Genomic DNA, 19,965 nt, shown 5'->3' on the forward strand with positions numbered 1-19,965 from the left:
CTGGTGTGTCGCCAGCCCTCTGTGTTTTCGGGCTGGCCTTGCCTGGCGTTTGAACTTGCCACACTTCTTCAGCAGCTTTCCTGTGGGAAATGAGCAGATAGGTCATGGGTGTGTAGGTATCTTCAGGGCAATGCAGAACCACATCCATAGTGACTTGCATAAAGGTTTGTAACGATTACCGTTGCTTTAACCCAATCAATGTGGAAAGTACCCGGGGACTCATTAAGTGGCATCTGTGGTGTCTGTAACAGAGTTTTGAGCTGTATTTCAGGAAATGCAGTGACAGCCTTTAATGTCTAATTGACCTCTTCTCTTTGTTTCACTTTCTGTATTTCTTTCTGATGCGTTCCCCTGTGGCAGCAAACAGCCCTGCTCAGTATTTTGAACTTCTGCTCGGAGCTGCAGCACCTCAGCCTGGGCAGCTGCGTCATGGTGAGTACTTGCACCACGCAGCGGGGGACTGTGTGTATGTGTGCACACGCGTTTGCCTTGGGACTAGACCTGGGTTTATGTTTCACAAAGACATGTTAAATGCGAGGTTGACGTTATACTATACTCTCTTGAAAGGTCCAAGATGAATGCAGCTTGGTTACATACTAGTTTAGTAGGCCTAAAACACAGCTTGTAGGCTTTCTCATACTTCTTCAGACTCTTGCTAAATTTTGGGGCATTCTTTATGTGCATAATAGCTTTTTCTTTCCAAAACTATTAATCAAGACTTATTTATTTTTATTCAGACCAAATCATCATTCCTAGCAAATTAACGCTTGTGTCTGACCCTACAGTAATAACCATGAGAGAAATATTTTCAACCAGAGTTGTTTGAGTCATAGGCTTGCTGGGTGCACTCATTGATTTTAAAAAAATAGAATACAGGGACAGCAGCAATTCCTTCAGGGCACTTGTGTGAGGTATATTGTGTGTGTGTGCCGGAGCTGTGTGTAGAGGGATTCTGGCTTCCCGCTGGCTCTGGTGGTAGGCATAGAATCATAGAATTGTTTAAGTTGGAAGGGACCTTAAAGATCACCTAGTTGAACCCTCCTGCAATGGGCAGGGACACCTCCCACTAGACCAAGTAGATATGCCGGATAACTTATCAGGGAGATGTAGCTGACCTTCCTTGTAGTTCAAGAAGCAAGGGACTAAGCAGAATTTCTCAGCCTTCCCTGTTTTGACTCATGGACAGAAGAGGAAGGCAGTGTGACTACATTTTTCCAACAGTCATAGTCTTCCTGTGGTTTTTGATAGTGGATTTCATTCCTTCTGCCTGTACAGTGGGACCCTGGTTTAGTCTCTTTGGGTTGCCCAAGGTAACTAATAAGGCTTCCATAAGAAGATGCAACGACTGATCAACCTAGAATGGAAATAAGCATGTTCTTCAATTGGCATGTGCTTATGGTTGGCAGTGCTTAGGGTCATAAAAACATTTTTAATCATCTTTTGAAGGAAAAACAACTGTGCAATAAAAAGAATGAGTTTTCAAAGAAAATTAACTTTTCGCTGCATTTTCACTGATCTTTAGAATTAAGTAAATTTAAGAACACCTACGTCTAGGGGTTGATAAGAAATTTATTTTATTTTTGTCTTTTGTAAAAGTAGACCTCACTGTGCTCTACAATGAATAATTTTCAGAGGTCTTCAGAAATGACAAATGCTGAAGACAGATCTGTAGGTATGTTAGCAAGCAAATCTCGAAACACCTATGTATGTCTGGAAAGATGGTATACATGACAAAGTGTTTGCTTTCCTTGCAGATTGAAGACTATGATCTCATAGCAAGCATGATGGGAGCAAAATGCAAAAAGCTTCGGAGTCTGGATTTGTGGAGATGTAAAAACATAACTGAAAGTGGAATAGCAGAATTGGCTTCAGGCTGCCAGCTTTTGGAAGAGCTTGATCTTGGCTGGTGCCCGACGTTACAGAGCGGTACAGGCTGTTTCACAAACCTTGCACGTAAACTCCCGAACTTGCAAAAGCTCTTTCTTACGGCCAACAGGTCTGTGTGTGACACAGACATTGAGGAGCTTGCTGCTAACTGTACGCATTTACGGCAGCTGGATATATTGGGTAAGAAAATGTAGGGCTGTTGGTGTGTTTCTTACTGCGTCTCAAAAGCCGTGCAGTTATAAAGAAGTCCTTAAGACAAAACTGTCTTCTAGACATTTTTTCAATAAATATTTCTTAAAATTATGGTTTAACATATAAAAAACAACGGAGGGAAGTTTTACTCACTGCAGTGAGTTTCTGACTCAGAATCCAGTAGATTTATACCAACCATGTAATTTGACTGCTTAGTATGAGTTGCTTTAACTGAGATTTAAGTGCAAGATCTTTCCAATAACTTTTACCTTCACGGCCATTAGGTTTTTTTTAACTAAAATCTTTCTCTTTTGACTATCAGAAGATCCAGTCGTCTTCTTTCTGCTTTTGTTTATTGTTTTACTTCTGTGAAGTGTGACAAAGTATATTTATGGTGCAAGTCTGATCAATAAACAGATTTTTGCTTTTGCACAATACAGATACACAAAGCAATATTGAACTTCTTTGTCCCTTTTACCAGGAAGTGAATTTGACTCATTAAAGAGGAAAAAGTAATTAACAGCAAAACTTAAAATGGACTTTTTACTAAGGTGGGAAAGAAGAGATGAGTGTCAAAAAGCATAGCAAGTCTTAAATTTCTAATCCTCTGCAGCTTCTATAGTTTAAAATATTTTTAGAAATCTAAAATAAATATACTTTGGACTCGAGTAAGGAGGTTGAGAAATGTCGTTTTGCATGATATGGAGTTTATTCTTTTTGTGGTGGAATATGAGTTTTTCTTTTTAAAATAATGTAGGAAAGCAGGGATACTTGTGACATCAACGTAGGAGAAATTTCTTCATGCTTTTACTGACTTATTTTCACAAGGTTTCTTGAAAAAGGAATGTTTAAATTAAAAGGAAGAAAGCAGCTGTACTGCATATTTTTAATATTTATTTTTTAAATTTAATTTTAATTTTTAAATTACATTTAATATTTAATATTAAATTTAATTTTAATGAAAATGTTACATTTGGGTTGAGAAGGGTGCTAGAAAGAACCGAGACCTCCTTAACTTGAATAATGTTCCAAGCAAGTTTATGGCTGTCGGCATTTCTCATTACAAAAAAGTTACCATATGGCTTCAGATTGTCACTCCAGTATAGCTAGTACATACTCTTCTAATATGAAATATGGTTTTACTCATCTCTGACTGAGAAAGTTTTCTTCTGACCAACATGGAAAAGGAGGATGAACAGATAAAAACTTAACTCCACCTAGTACAAATTGTAGAGACATGGTGTATATGTCCACAGGAGGTAATGTGTTTTGCCTCTCTTTAAGGGAATCTGTTTTGTAGCTAGATTATCAGGGGCACATTTCCCTAGTCAGACATGAGAAGTTTCCAAATGGCATAGTTAATGAAGTCTTTCATAAACACGTATGTTCTCCTGACCACCCACTTCCATCCATTTCTATTACAATGGCGTTGTGTCTGCCCACAAAGTGGTCTGACCTTTTCACTGCACCAGAGGCTGCCCAATGAATAGTTCGGCTGTGTCGAGCCAGCAGATAGTCTGCTACTTCTGTTGCCTCTCTGCTGGCGGTGAAGGTTTGTCACCACACTTCTCCTTTAGCGTTTGAATTCAGTTTAACATCTTATTGATGTTTTTAAAAAATAACATGTGAATGTGGAAAAGGAATCTGTTCTGTTCCCTGCGTGCTTACCAGTATTCCTGAGTCAAGTAGATTTGTAGTGAGCCTTTCCCAGTGAGCCTGCACGTTTGGTTCTCTCTGGAGGATATCCAGTTGAATTATCTACAAGATGTTACCCAAAACCTTAATATCTACCTTCCAGATCCTGCTTTCTTCCTTCAGAGGAATACTTAGTAAAGGTTGTCTTCTGCTGTAGATGAGTCAGTACAAGGTGATACGATATATGGGAAGGAGTTACCCAGCTTTTATGGCAAGAGCAAGGCAACTGTGTTCATTTCTTTGTCTGAATGTGGGAACCATTACAGTCTGTGGTTAAAAGAAAGAGTTGTGAAGTACAACCGCATCGGGTCATCTGGAGGTAGAGTTTCCAGGCGTTCCCATGTTAAGTGCAGAAGTCACTGTTGTCTGAACTAAAGAGCTTTTCTGTCACAGCGCAGGAGTACCAAGAAAGTCTTAAATCTCTGTATGTGCTCTAACTTTTGGCGGCTGATGTAGGGCCAGCCTGTTGCTATCAGCTATACAAATGCTTAGTATGTTTTTATCCTTTTGAAGAAGTGCGACAACAGGTCTGAAGCTGTTAGAGGCCTGAGGTCAGTGCTCAGCTTTGCAAGAGTAACCTTGAACAGTGGGTCTTCTCTATGATGTGAATGAACGAGAGGTACTCTCGTATCCTTTGTCATCTCCCAGGTACAGAAATGTCTGGCTCGTACATGCGTTGTGAAGGGTGTAGAAGTATTGCTGCTAGGTTAGCAGTGCATGCTGTATGGGAACTTCTTTTGCTTCAACAAAGCTGTGTAAAAGCTTGAGGTTTTTCACTATATACAGGCACTTACCTAAGTAGGGATCAGAATGTCTTACCTTGCGCTGCAGTCACCAGCGTTGACAATACTATACTGGTTTCTCTCTGCAGTTGTTAGAACTTACGAACTTGTCGGGGAGAGCTTCTTGTTTCAGTTATAGATTATTTATCACCACAATAGTTTCAGGACTGGAGGAGTCTAAGCTGCTGAAAGAAATCTTGTTGAACCGTGTGTCATTCAAGTGTTACAAAATGAATGTTGTATGTACCCTGGATGCTGTTTTCAGGTGGTTGGTCCTGCAACTTGCCACCCATCTGTCCTTTACTTGGTCTCTCCATTATCGTTTGGCAATTCCCTGGTTACGGATCAGAGGACTCTGTAGAAGATGAAAAAGGACAGTTTTCAAGGGCTCCATAACCTTATTGGCCCACGTAAAGCATTCTTTGATGGGTGGCTCTGTCTGCGGTGGGTAAAACATACTTCAGAAAGTAAATTTCTGTTTAAAAAATAAATCATGAGTTGGATCCATATCTGCTATTATAATACAGTTTGGAAGAGGAAGCATGATGTAAGCATGTCACTGAGTACCTGAGGGTGTGCTTCGTGAAGTTTTACTTCTGAGCTTTCTTTTACCCATTACATACTGAGCTGCCTGCTTACAAGTTTCGTTTCCTTCTCTGCCCACATCTTTTCCACCGACTGACATGGTGGGTTTCCACTCTGCGGGAGGGTGGTCCGGCTGTGATCATCTGACAGCTTTGTAGTGATGGAGCACATCACCCAGTGCTATCAAAAGTAAAGCAGACACCTCTAGACCTGTAGGTAAAAACTAGTCTCCAAACCATGATCAGCATTAAGCAATGTGACGAATCAGATGACAACCTGAATTGGCAGTGCCAAAAGCTTTTCTTGTACATTATATCAACTGCTTAGTTACATTGCTGTGGGGCTGCCAGCTGCTCTCAAGGATGAAGAATAAATCATCTTAACCTCGCCTCCCCAAAAGTCCTGACTGCCTCTGTCCTGCACAAAAAGAGTAATGAAAAGTAGACACCCTTGTTACCGCAAAATTCATGTATTCCTAACTACATACCAACACCTCCCACACCTTCCTGAGCAACAGAAAACCTAACTGCCCCCTTGCCAGCTGTCAAAATTTTCAGCTTTAGCTTGAGAGCATCAACACGTAGTTAGTCAATTCAAACATGAAAATGTGTAGCATGTTAAAATTCAGAATTTGAGTTCTGTGCAATACATTGAATAAAATGTTAGGAATAAAACGCTAATCTGGCTGGCCTACGGGAGGAAAGGAAATGTAAGACTGTTTGAGGGAATAGTGCTAGTTATTTTCAGGGTCTCTGCTCTCAAATATTATTTGGTGTGTAGTAGTATCCGTTGCCCTAGAAATTGGGGCTCTGGCAATTTTTATAGCCATCACACGCAGGTCTCCTGAACAGCTCTAGAATTTAAAGCCTTGGATATATGATAGATATAAATGAAATCATTTCCAGGTAATAAACGTAATTGTTCTAGCAAAGAAATCATTACTCAGAAGTGCCTTTTACAAAGGTGATACCAGAGAATTTTACCAGGGAATAAACTGAACAACAAAATTAAATAGCAGATTTTAATATGCCAGTTCTATATTTATTCTGAGAAATAGCTAATTAGTCTATGTAGATAAAATTGTAGTAGGTAACAAATGTCCAAAAGCTTCCAAACTCTAGAAGAATGCACTATACAGGTAACTAGCGGGATACCATGTCAGCCTTTCAAAGGCAAAGGAAATTGTGCTGTATTACGCTTCTGAAATGCTCTCACGAGTGCTTTGAAGAAATATATATCAATAATTATACATTGTATAAATAAAAGTAAGGCTGCAGGTTATATTTGCTTATCCTGTGATGTGGATAACCAAACCCCGACTAGATTGCTGGCCTTTTTGGCTTTTAGAAAAAGACATTTCCTAACATAAAAATTTAAGTTGGAGGAGGGAAAAAGAAAAGGTGTGGTAAAGCATGCAATTTAGGATGGCCTATTTACTTAAAGTCTATTAAAAAGATCTTAGTCTTAGATGAAACGGTAGGAAAACTGTTGAAGTTCAGGTAGGAAGGAATGAAGAACATCCTACACAAAAAAATCTGTGGCGAGGCATCTAGATCTTGCATTTCTGTAGAAACGCACATTTGGATCTTGAAGCGGAAAAGCTGTGATGCGTAAATGAGACTGGTTATAAATGAAGGTGCCGATGCAGTAGCAATTTTAAGGCTTGGTGGAAAAAAGATGAGTAGCATAATGGGTTGTTCCTAGCGTTTCAGTTGGAACGGTGGAGCAGATCCTGCTGGTAGGGCAGTGGTACTCTGGCAAAATTATAGTCAAGTGAAGTGAATAACTGAAGAATGTACAGAATTTCTGTGTATGGCCATAGGGACTATTACTTCAGCCACTAGGTGGTTGTGGTGACAGTGATGATACAATGATAAGGGAGTTAAGAATCACAATAATAATAATGACGAGCTTTGATTACCTCCACGTAGATGAGGTAAAATTTGGGGGCATGATAGCAAAGACTGTTTATGTGAAATGATGTCTCAGATCTAAGAGCCTACCGTAGAAGAAGCGAAGACCACACTTAGACACCCCCTTGCTTACAAGGAAGAATAAAGGAGACTAGTGAAAACAGAGGCATCTTTCTGGAGATGAGTCCTGATCAGAGAAGGAGAATAGGGAGATGAACTCTAGAGAGTGAAACAAAATCACAATAGGCAGAATGAGATATTAAGGAACTCTTGGCTAAAGGTAAATGCTAGAACTGTATTTCAGATGCGTTAGAAAAAGTTTACAGGAGAGTTGCTGAGGTTGGTAGATACACCAGATGTAAAGGATCACTCAGATACGAGAAAGCCCTAGCAGGAGAAATGTTGTCTGTCCATTAGTGTTCATGGCAAGGGCTATCAAGTGGGCTACTATGTCAGAGACATTTTTTCCAGGAGATTAGCCTGGAAAACTGTCTTAAATTGGAATGCCGATACAGAAAGCTTTTGAACAAATCAATATATTGAACAATAATAAATTGTTAGGACTAAATGGTATTTATGCAGCGGTTCTAAATGAGCTAAAATACAAGGCTGTGGAAATTTTATTTCTGGTGTGTGATCTGTCACTTAAATCAGCCTCAGGAGTGAAGGGTTGCAAACACGGCACGATCTTTTGTAAAAGGTACAGGTTAGAAGCTACAAAACAGTACGTTTGTCTTTTGCTCTGTGTAAACCAGTTGCAGCCATGAGAAAGTCAGTCGGTCAGAGGACATGAAGGCTATTTTGATATTTTGAAGGAGAGCTGCATCCCTGTGAGGATGGTGTAGTTATGCCTCTCCAATCTTTTAGAATTTCTTGGACTTCTTGGTGAAAGTGAGCACTGATACAGTCCACAGAGGACTGGATTTTCAAAAGCTTTAGCCAAGGTTGCTCTGCTTTTGTAACTTAGCTGTCTTCTGGATTGTAATGAGTGTTTCAAAGGCAAAAAAGAATAAGAACCTGTCATCTCTTTTCACAATTAAATTACATCAGTACTGTGGTCATCAAGTTGTCTGTATTGATCTGTATATAAGTAATCCAGGTAAAGGGGTGAATAATGCTGTACCAGAGGGTAATGCACAGATATTTGGGGTAGAAAAGTCTTAAGCTGAAGAACTGAACACTGAAAAATTGCAGAATGATCTTATGATAGTAAACAGATGATAAAGGACGAGGAAAACTGTTGCATCAAGTGCAAAATAATCACATGAGGCAAAATAACATTAACTAAGCATATGACAGGTGGCTTTATACTAGTTACTGTTTTGTAGGAAAGAAATCCTGCGGACGGTTTTCTGAAAAAAATCAGCTCATTGCTCAGCAGCATTACATGGGCAAACAGGTTTGAATTTCTTAGGAAAGAAATGGAGAAATCACCTTCATTGCGCAGTTACTGACTTTGTGCTCGGTGTGCTGTGTGGTTCTGGTCATATGATTTCAAAAGTACTAAATTAGTGCAGAAACAAGACAACAGGGGTCATGTGAGATACAAAAGAGTCTGGAAAACAGAGAGCCTTGAGGGAGATTATGAGTGATGTGTAAATAGTGAACTGGGAATGATCTCTCACTGCTTCTTTATGATTCATTGTCCCTTAGTTATTGAAATTAATAGATAGTGGGTTTAAGGCTGATTTTTTTTAATATTATATAGTTAAACTGTAGAGCTCATGTGAAGGGGCAATAAGTATAAAATAGTTCAGAAAAGTAGTAGCATTCACAAAAGGTAGCTTTAGAAATCCCTAAACTGATCATTTTTTAAAAAGCTGCCTTAAAAAGCAGCTTTTTTTTTTTTTTTAAAGTATTAATGGCACTGGCCATAGACAAGATCCTGGGCTAGGTGTTTTTTGGGGGGGAAGTTCAGTTCAAAATGTGTAAGTTGAAGTGTCTACCAGCAGGTGTCTGCAGTCGTGTTGGATGTATAAACTCTTTAGAGTCAGGAGAGCTTGGTGACCAGTTTAGCCCACTGTAGACATCCAGACTTGGTTCGCTTGTCCATAGTAACGTGCCTGGCTTCCAGCCATTCCAGTAAGGCATGCGTCTCCGGTGGGTCCAGCGTCCTGTCTGCCAGCTCTGTGTGGGTGTCCTACGCAGTGCAAGGAACCCCAAGGGGCACTATGAACTTCAGGCAACTGAATCATACCCCTGTGCCCACTCAGGGGAATCATGTGCTAAGCACCGTTGACTGTACTGACTGGATTTCCATCAGCTATAATGGGTGTGTGGATGCGTGCTTAGAAACACCTTTTTTTCTGACCCTATGGTGACACTTCAGAGTTCAGCCACCGTGGTCACATTTATGGCAGGGGAAAATAGCATGTTTTCTGTTACAGTTAGCATATATAGAGAGATGTGATTCATAGTCCCTTGAACAGCTGCCCCTGCACGTGCATAGTACCCGTGCTCACTCTAGAGCCCTGGAAGCCTTGCTGATTTATTTGGAATTGGAGTAGCCCATAATAGCTTGTGTGCTGTGCTGGTCATTGCAGTCAGCAAGAGAGTCATGAGGACATGAGCGTGGCATACTGTGTTGCTTATTGCGGAAGCCTAGCATCTGGCCACTGGGACATTTTTTGGCTGCGGGTACTTTGGGTCAGCTTCGGTAGTTAGAAATTCTCCTTGAAGTTGTAAAGTTGCCTCCCAATAGAAGATGATGGGATTAGTTAAGCATTTGGGTTAGGAAAATACAATAGGCTGCTTAAAGGCAAAAATTCTGCGCTGTTTCTGAGTTTCTCAGTTGAAATCTAATGGAAATAATCTAAATAAAGTTGCATTATAGTAACATTTTTTTTCATGACACGGTATTAGCAGCTTTAAAAAAAAAAAAAAAGACTATTCTCGATAACTTTACAATTTGTTTTGTTTCTTCTATTTTGTTTTTGAACAGGAACGAGGATGGTAAGCCCTGCATCTTTAAGAAAATTGCTGGAGTCTTGTAAAGATCTTTCTTTACTCGATGTGTCCTTCTGCTCACAGATTGATAATAGAGTTGTCCTAGAACTGAATGCCAACTTTCCTAATGTGTTCATAAAAAAGAGTTTCACCCAGTGACTCACTACCTATGCTGCTGTGGAATTCATTTGACGGAGTTGTTTCCTGTGAATTTGTGCTGACTCTTTTTAAGAAGAATATAGATCCCCTATGAAATAGTGGAAAGTATTAATTACCTACACAAATGGGTAAAATACATTTAAATATATTATACATTTCTTAAAGAGTTGATATTGTACCTAAGAACTTATTTACGCTGTGTTAGTTGGTGGCACTGCATGTTTTTAAATACCAGCCATATGTGTGGCTTTAATGAGAAGAAAATGAAAAATGTCTTCTTAAATGTCCCTTTATAGGGTCTTACACACAATAAACGATGTTAATATCCAGGTGAAAGCAGAAGTTCAATATTTAGCAGTAAGAAAAAGATGGGTGCTTCCTTTTTTTATGTATATGTGTTTGTGTGTGTATATATAAATGTATACAGATGTATTTGTATATACATACACAGATACTGTAGCATCCTAGTTTGGCCTGCGACATAAGATGTTATGGTCTGGCCTATAATTAGTTGTTTGAAAAGCTGTTTAAGCTTCTGTAAGAATGGATTGAAAAGACACTTTGTCATCTTTTTTTTTTTTTTTTTTTTTTTTGGCAATGAATTGTATCTGATACATTTTTCTCCCTTCCTCCACCTGAAATAGATGTAGTGATGTTTTACAGTCCAGCTTAAGCGACACAACAGATAAATGCAAGAACCTTCCACCCGAACTTAGAGCAGAAACGAAAGAGAAAATTGCCAGCTGCCTCTTGGTGTGGGATGTAAAGTTTGAGACAGGTACTCAGTGTCGTAACTGGTAATGCGTAGAAAACTCCAGAGCAATTTTTTTTCAAATTTCTGTCATGGTCAAGACTTGATTTATGATACATTTGGTTGTCATGCAAAGTACCATAAAAATATAAAAAATAAAACTTAAAAAATAGAACATAAAAAAACCTACCATAAAAAATTAGAACTTAGGGTAACGCATTAGCACCTGTCCCTTACACTGGCATCAAATCCACTATCAAGTGTAAAACCAAACATCTTTGTTCAGTAAAACATCAATGAAAATACAGCGGGTTTGAAACAAGGGCAATATGATTTGGTGATTTAATAATCATCAAATCCTAGTATTGGATTTGGTTTGGGTTCTGTTTTTGTTGTTGTTGTTTTTCCAAGAGGTGATTGCTCAAAGTACTATTGTACTCTCTCTTTAACACTGTTTAGCCTCTGGAGAAGAAAAACTATGTCAATGGACAAATTCTAGAGGTTTCTTCCTTTTGCACTTCCTTGGATGAAGTTTTTCTCTCTCTTTTTTTTTTTTTTTTTTGTTTTTCTTGAATACCACTGCTAGAGTGTGTTGCTATGTACAGCCTGAGTTTAGAATTTTACCTTTTTAGCCATTGTTGATGAATATGGGTCATGAAATACAACCTGTCATTTGATACTGGCTCCACTATTATTCTATTGATGGCACTCATTACCTACTGGAACAAGCAGGAAAATATTTTGTCTGGCAGAAGTACGTTATTGCAATGAAGATCACTGGCAACGAGTACTTCAGCTTGTGCAGTAAATAACCAACCGCTACTAGAGGACTGCTATGAATCATTTAAGGTTTGACGATCTCTGCAACTCCTGAATGAACGCTTTGAACTCTATGTGCTGGTGCCAATACTTTATAAACCATGTCATGAAACAGCTACAGAACATTTATCAGATTTTATAAAAAGACCTTTTTCTTCAGAATTTTAAATTTTACAGAATCTTTTGGGAATTCCAGATCCAAAGGTCATGCACATTTGGCTTTTTGATTTTTTTTTTTTTTTTCCTCCACACAGATGGCACTATGGGATTTCCAACTAGATTATGCCATTCCATTTTTTTTTTTCTAGAAAACTGAACATTGTCAGAGATCTTTAGATTTCATATTTATTTATTTTTTCCCTGCTGACAGATGTCAGCTGTGGTGTGATTCTGTGTGAGACCTCATTTCTTTTAGTCAGGTTTGGGTTGATTAATTTTTTTGGGAAGCTTAACTTTTAACTTTTTTTTTTTAATCTACAAGTAATGTTTTTCATTGTAACCAAGTATTAAACATTATTGTCCTAGTTATAGGAGAACACAGGTCCAGATAATGAGAGTTTACAAAGAACGGTATTTCAGAACAAATGTTTTTGTTGTGAAATTCCACTTCTCAGGGTGCATCTGTGTTTATCTCCTTTTTTTTTTCTTAGAGATCCTTCTTGTTTGTTTTTCACTGTAAATAGAATGGGATGTGGATGAAGTGATAGCCATTGTGCCTTCAAACTGGTAAACTTGGTAAATAATACAGTTTCACTTCTACAGCGTCACTGAATCAAATAAGTGTTTCTGTAATCATATATGTGTAGAGGATTTCATTCTCTATTGCTTTTTAGGTAGTATAAAGGAGGTTTAAATTGTCGTTCATACTAAAGGATTTTTTTTCTTATGTTGTGCCTTCTGTTTGAAATTGTTTTCATCAAGAATTCTCCATTGTCACTTGAAAGATAAATTGCAGTCTGCTTCTTATTTGGACTATTTAAAACTTAGCTATTGCTAACGCAATTAATTCAAATAGCTGAGAAGTAATTGGGAAAGACTTCCATCTGTAGTTGTAGACTTTAACCTTCAATCAGCAGGTAAGAAGCTATGGACTTTATACATCCAAGAAGTCTTCCAGCAAAGAGAAGATAGACCAGACTTGACATATATTTCCAGGATGAAGAAAATAACATGCTTTCCTTATATGTAACAAAGAAGCAAGAATAGATCACTGTCTTTTTAGTTCTGCTATTTTATACTTGTGTGTGTATATCTATTTATACATAGGTATGTATAAATTATATATATACGCACATAAGTTTGTGTGTATATATGAAAATTTTTTGTATGTGTGTACATACTTACACATATATGTCTAAATCTCAAGAGTTATTCATGTCGGAATTACTTTTGTGAAGTGAATGTAATAGCAAAAGGTGTCTCACAGCAGTTCTGTTTTCAACTGTTGTTTTACTGTACCCGGAGACTGAGTTCCTCTCCACCCATGCAGCCGGAAAAGCCTGGGCAGGAGGTGTGCTGGATTTCCCGTGTTGCTTTGCCCAAGTGCCTTTTGGTTTGTCTGCGTGTGAAAGGTGTTACACAGGGTATGGCAACGTGTGAATGCAAAGTCCGATAACTACTGTGGGCTGCCTGCTTGTGAAGCAGTCGTATAGAGGGAAATTTATTCCAGTTTCATTTAATCCAAGATAAATGGCAATTCCTCAGTTGGAGGAATTGAATTATTCTGGAATTGGGTCGTCATCTCCAACACTAGACCGTCCCTCAGTCATGTTATCTAAATTCTGCTTTTAAGGATATTCCATTTTTTTTTATCATGTCATTTGATCTTGTCTGCCTTTCTGAAGCGTTGTAAAAGATGTGCTTTGGCAACAGATGTTAAAAAAACCTGGCTAACATGTCCAGAAAAAAGAGGCTTTCTGTGAAGTGTTCCTTGTTCTTAAACTAAAGGGGGGCTTGGGTACTATCTGCATGAAATTGGTGTGGGATGGCATGTAGGTAGATACGTCATTCTTTTGGTCATTTTAAAAACTAATATGATAATTTTAGCATTTAAAGCATCTTCCCAACTCTTGAAGGCTTCAATTCAGTAGTGTACTTGCATAATCCTGAGCTGTCTGGCTAGATAGCTCTATGGAAATGGATGGAGTTTCTGTTGCTTAAATTATGCACGTAACTAAGTACATTTGTGAGCAGGACTTGTGTGGAAGAACAGTTTTTGCATAGGAGTTTGGACCTTAAAATTCCCATGTACTTGGAGGTCCAAATTTCAGACAAAAAAAAAAAAAAAAAGAGCCTTGTATTTACTGCCTGATTCTTTCCTTGGGGCTGTCATCCCAGCTCTTCCAGATACAAGATGTCTAGTTATCATGGTACACAGTGAGTAGAATTCATCTCTCTGAAAGTTCGACATGTAGTTTAAGGGAGGAATCTGGACGTCTCTAGAGACCTGTTTATCTCCGCCTAAGATAGATATTTAAGGAAAGCAGAATGAATCATTTTTCTGGAGAGCATCTCTGGAGACTGTGGAAGCTTTGATTTAGCTCAGGTTAGATACTTGGCTTGAGAATACTAAAATGAGATTAATTCCATCCAGCGTTGTACTACCTGTCTTGGAATAGCAAAAAACAAGACAGGAACAACATCCATCCCTAAACCTCAAAACCCTCCAAAATCCATCCAGAAAGAAGCAAATTAGAGATGCTGACAACTTGGAAAGTCAGTGTTTTAAATGCCACGATCTGCTTCTGCCCCTGAGTCTCTTGCCAATGCTGGTGATGTGTCTTTTTTTTTTTGGGGGTGAAAATGCATCCCCTTTCCCTGTTCTGAAATCTCATGTACCTAATTTGCTGTATGTATAGTTCTGTAAATGCATGACATGAACGGGAAAATGTAATTAATGTATTGCAGCTATTTTGATAATCTTTTGTATGGCTATAATTAGGAGTATGACTAGTTTAACTGCTCTCCTGTCGTCAAGAATGTTACCCACTGTGCATTTGCAAAAATGGTGTGGTTTAGTCTTGATTCTCACTGTGTGTACTTACTGCATCTTACAGGGTATGTTTCCCACGTCACATCTGCAGGACTAATACATCTATAAAAACTAGATAAAATGTAGCATTTTATTATATGGAGTATGGGGGTGACTTTGTATATTGATTTACACGTTCATTATTACTCTTTTGCAATGATTCCGTGAGTTGTAGCTTTTGAAGTTACTAGGCTAGAAGTTCCTGGTTTAAGGCATCTGTACATGCTGTGTTAGACACAGTCAACATTTTTCCCAAATGTAGGCATTTGTCCTTCGCCAAGATGGTGATTTCTGTGATTTTCAGATTTCTGGCTTGATGTGAAATCTGAGAAGGGCTCTTTATTAAATACTACCAGGCATGGGGCAAGTTGTGAGAACTGACATGAGGAAGGGCTGAGGCGTGAGTTGTGCGTGTTACAGATCCTTGTGATCGTCAAAGAAGGGCCTCGGCAAGAGGTGGCTCTTTTGAGGAGGATTCAGCCTCAGTAATAGCAGGCAGTGGTGAGATTTTCCTTTTTACCTAATGGACTAAGTACTGTTATTATAGATTGAGTTACGTAGCTCTAGTTTCTCTCTGTCTTCTTTTCATTTGAGAATGATAAATGGCGCAGTTCGGACAGACAAAGTTAGGATCCTTTGTGAGGAATGAAGTTTTTCTCTTGCATGTTTTGTTCGACTTTTCTAAAAACAAATAAAAACCCCTCAACTATTTGAAAGCGCTCTCTTTTTCCTTGGATACTGAAGAAATGCAAATGTCAAAAAGTTGAGAAAAGAAACAAAGGGGACTTATCCAGATTTATCTGGAAACTCCCGAAAGAGTGGCCAAAGCTATTTATAGACATGAGAAAGTAAGTGCATTGTTCTGGATCAGCTGTTATCTTTCCCAGAAGTTTAGTTTCCCATGTAATTTCACATGCTCACACTTCTAAATTGAGATTTAGCATTTGGATGCTCTTTATATTGACCTTTCATGTATGTGCTTGTGCAGTAATTCCTGGTGTCTCTTTGTTTCATTTTTATGAACTACATAAAAATATTTTTTCTTCACCTACCGCTGCCTATCTGTATTTTTTGTTAAACTCTTGAAGTGGTCTTGTGCGTGTACACACAGATGCATGTAAGACTTAATTGCTTGAGTTTTTTGCAATTGGTCCCTTTTTTAAGGACAAATAAACTGCAGTTTCGAGGTAAAAATGGTAAAGAGAAGGCTCTGGAGAAGAGAAGGATGAAGGGAAATCTTATCAATATATAGGAATATCCGATGGAGAGGAGCGATAAAGAAGAGGGAGGCAGATTCTTCTCAGTGATGCCTGTGGACAGGAGCAGGGCAATCGGCACCAACTGAAACACAGGAGACTCCGTCTGAACACAAGATGACACATTTTATGGTGAGGATGACCAAGAGAGCCTGTGGAGTTTCCATCCTTGGACATACATACTCAGAAACTGTCTGGGCACAGTCCTGGGCAGCCAGCTCTAGGTGGCCCTGCTTGATCAGGGGGCTGGGCCAGATGGTCTCCAGAGATCCCTTCCAACCTGAGACTTGGTTGTTCTGTTTGCTTCAGTGTACTGGTTGCTGAAGGTGTTGGGGGGGAGAAAGGAAATAATACCTAAGAAACTTGCAATGTTGAGAACAGTCACAAGAATCTTGTTCATTTGTTCATTTCCTTTGTTTTGTTTTTTGTTTGTTTTTTTTTTTTTAAGGGAAGTCATATTTTTCTTGTTTTAGGTTAGTAGGAAAATCTAAATGTAACTTATTAAAAATTTGGTACTGTTTTCGACATACAGTTCTGTAATGTACAAAACACACATGATTAGTTTACAGGAGTACTGTCGTCACTCTGAAGTCTGAAAGTTAGACCAAGGACTAAGATAAATATCCCTGTTCTTGGGTACTGGCAGTAGTTTCTGTTTAGAAACCAAATTGCCTATCCATTAGGAACAGTTTAGTTCGCATAATTTTAATATTTGTTTACGTAGCTCTTAGAATTAATTTGGGTTACCATGGTTTAGATGCCATTTGTTTCTGCTTACTCTATTGGAAACCGAGTATAGCGGTTAGCTGCTCATAACGTCAAAAAATGAAAACTTGAGTTCAAATGAAAAAGAGGACAAAGTTTATGAAATGCTGAACTGCCTGAGCATTTTAGGGAGATACTGTTGTATAATTGTGGTGAGTTACCGTCTTTTGTGCATTTATTTGCCATTATGCCATTGTCAGGAGCTGTTGGGTAGTACAGTCAGTCTTTGGCTCACCATCAGGACATGGTTTCTCTCTACCAGACCTTGGTATCTTCAGATTTATTTTTTCCCGGGCAGCGCCACAGGTTTCTGCACATAGACACTGTTCTGAAAATGATAAAGGCAAATTACAAATAGCTGGTTTAGTTGCGATTTGGAAACTAATGGCTAGTCAATATGTGGAGTTATTTTGGAATAGTTACTGGAAGTGAATTAAAATAACCAGGAGTTGGTGTGTTTGCAGGGGGGCTTTGTGATTTAACTTTCATATACAGACAAGTCCTAATTACCAGCTGTCCTTTGAACCACCTTAGTGAAATCCATGTAGATGGTCTCGCCCTCGTTCTTCCTAACGAGCATAAAGCCACTACAACTCTTTGGCAACCTCTGGCTTTTTGCATTCATCTCCTTCCCAGGCAGGTAGTGGAGCTGCGGTGTGCGGGAACTGGCCTGATCTCTCAGGTGCGGGAATTGCCCGGGGAAATCTCCTGCTCACATTTACTCCTACATGTGGGTGAGAAGGAATGGCATCTCCAGGCCTTCAAATTTAGATACCCGAACCCGGCGCCTGGTTTCATTTAAAAATAATAGGACTCTCCCTGCCCCGCCTCAAATAACCAGCAACAAAATACTTGCACTGTATTTGTGATTTAATGGTATGCTCCATTTTCTGCCACAACAGTTGGAGTTTGAGTAGTGGTACAACGGACTCCTACTGCGTTACCTTTTAAAGGGACCAATTTGTAGAAAAGGTGGAAGAGCGGCAACGGAGGGAACAGTTCGGGACACTGTCTGTAAATAGCTCTGCTACTCATGCTGTGCCAGTAAGCACCAGAAGCAAGTTATGCCTTTTTTTTTTTTTTAATAACAACTCGAGAAGGACAAAAGGGATAATTGCCTTTAAGCACATTTTCTGTAGCTGGAGGGTATTTGTATCATCTAATTTTAAATATCTAGGGTAGGTACTAAAGTTAGCAAATGAGTCTCCTATGATCCCTTCACTCTGGAGAGGGAGGTTCCTCCCCGGGGTGATTCAGATCAGGAGGTCAATCTTAAATTATGGTCCTGAAGTGACCTCTGGAGAAGCTGAGGTCCACGCAGACTGTGTAAAACTTCCTTGGGAGATTTCAGCTTCCTGAGCCGTGCGTGGTGTCCTAGCGCGTGTGGATGCAGAATTAGATACTCCCTGTTAGCCCCCTCGTTTCTCTTGCTTCTGTCGAAGGCCACCGCCACCTTTGCTCTGGTGGTTGAACTGCATCTGAGTACTACCTACAAAATGTCTTGGCTGAAACTAGGAAGCTTCTTTTCTAATAGCTGAGTGTTTAAAACACCTTTTTCTGTAAATTTCAGAATAACAAGCAGCAGGTGGGAACACGTTGGCTGTTCAAAAGTCTTAATGTGAATTAGCATAAAGGAGGATAGCCACTTCCCATTGTGTTCCAAGGCTCCTTGACTTTTAGATAACTTCACGACTGCATCCAAAAGACATCCAAACTGAGGTGGTTTATTTTTGCCTCATAACGGTGGTTCAAGCCCGAAAGCATGAAACGTTACTGTGAACATCTGAGAACATGCAGGTCCTGACTGGCTTCAATAAAATTCCTAACTAAGGTCTCAGAGGAGAAACAAGGCGTTGGAGGTTTAGATTAGAAAAGCCAATAAGAGCACGTTTAAAGCGTGGTGAAGGCAGCGATTAGCAAAGCCAAAAGCGGGAGGTGGGGGCAGGGCTTCACGGATGTGTTTTTCGTGGCTGTATCCTGGTGTTAAGCTACGTGGGCCCATGAAGCTGACAGCCTTGCAGTCCTAAGTATGGTCAGTATTCCAAGGGCTGTGTCTGTATGTGCAATCTTAGGTCCCAAATTTCTTCTCTGTGCTGTCATTCAATGTTGTACACCTTCAGCATTAACCCCATTTTTCATTTTGTGCTCCTGTTAGTGTACTAGCAGTGTTTACCTTAGCATCTTCTCTGTATTTGTTTTTAATATTCCCCTCTGAGGCTTCTGCATTTTTTTATACTTGCGCAAATACTTGATGACATCTCAAAATTATGGGTTTTTTTCCTCCCTCTCAGTATTCTGCTTGACCAGTAGTAAACGGGAGGTTATTACTGTACCACTGTTCGGATTTGACGACCGCGTCTTCTCTCTCCGTGTAAGCCCCAAGGTCTCTAGTGCCCGCGCGGACCCAGCGCAGGCAGAGATCTGGCACCTCCTCGTTGGAACACCTTTGTCTTGTACCACTTACTGCGTATTTGTGGTATAAGGTAAGGGTTTACTTGGACGCATGTAAAACAGAGGTGTCAGCCCCCTATTTATAAATGATTGCGTTTATTATGGAGAAATCATCTAATGCCTTATATTGCTAACTGGAAGGTAGTTTCTTTTTGTCTTAAAAAGTTAATCACATATTCACACGCCAATTATTTCTGTTTAGTAAATTCAGCCTGTTTTATTCCGCTGCATGGGCTCATTTAAAATGTCATAATACTGTGTTGTACCGTTTTATTCTGTTCCTGCCAGTATGAAGAAGTTGAAATTAATGTCCTCACTGGGTCGTCAGTGTCTGCTAATTCAGAGATGACAGAAATGTGTTAAAATGTATTCAACCTGTAATATTTATCTTGCTTTGCACTTAATTTGTTTCCCTTTGACTGTGTTGCAAAATACCAAGTGTACATAAAATAATGAATAAATAAAACAAAAATAAATTATTTGTCTACATTCATTGACCTTTTGTGCCTTCATTTTAAAAAACAGTGAAATAAAACACAAAATGTGATGCATTCAGAGGAACAGTTTGGGCATATTTTTATCACTGTTAGTTTTGAAATAAGTTACCCTGGATGTTTTTAGAGACGGATTTGTAAGCTTATTTATTTATTTATTTATTAGGAAAGAGTGGTGGTGTTTAATGTTTATCTTACTGTAGCCCTGTGAAAGCACGTGGAACTAGGTGCGTTACACA

General features: G+C 39.1%; 1 protein-coding gene across 10 annotated transcripts in view; it reads left to right on the forward strand.

The window, feature by feature from the left end:
- FBXL4 (F-box and leucine rich repeat protein 4) overlaps positions 1-15,812 on the forward strand; it is a 67,724-nt gene extending 51,912 nt beyond the window's left edge. For 7 of the 10 annotated variants that reach the window (XM_074581067.1, XM_074581066.1, XM_074581065.1 and 4 more), the window contains 3 exons: positions 361-432; positions 1,755-2,067; positions 9,996-15,812. In XM_074581067.1, the coding sequence (XP_074437168.1) occupies positions 361-432; positions 1,755-2,067; positions 9,996-10,159 (549 nt within the window). In that variant the 3' untranslated portion in view covers positions 10,160-15,812. The remainder of the gene's footprint in view (positions 1-360; positions 433-1,754; positions 2,068-9,995) is intronic. The other 3 variants (XR_012586278.1, XR_012586277.1, XM_074581073.1) reach the window with 2 other exon arrangements.
- The last annotated feature ends 4,153 nt before the right edge of the window (positions 15,813-19,965 follow it).

This window comes from Larus michahellis, chromosome 3 (genome assembly GCF_964199755.1).
Source record: "Larus michahellis chromosome 3, bLarMic1.1, whole genome shotgun sequence".
Classification (NCBI taxonomy): domain Eukaryota; kingdom Metazoa; phylum Chordata; class Aves; order Charadriiformes; family Laridae; genus Larus; species Larus michahellis.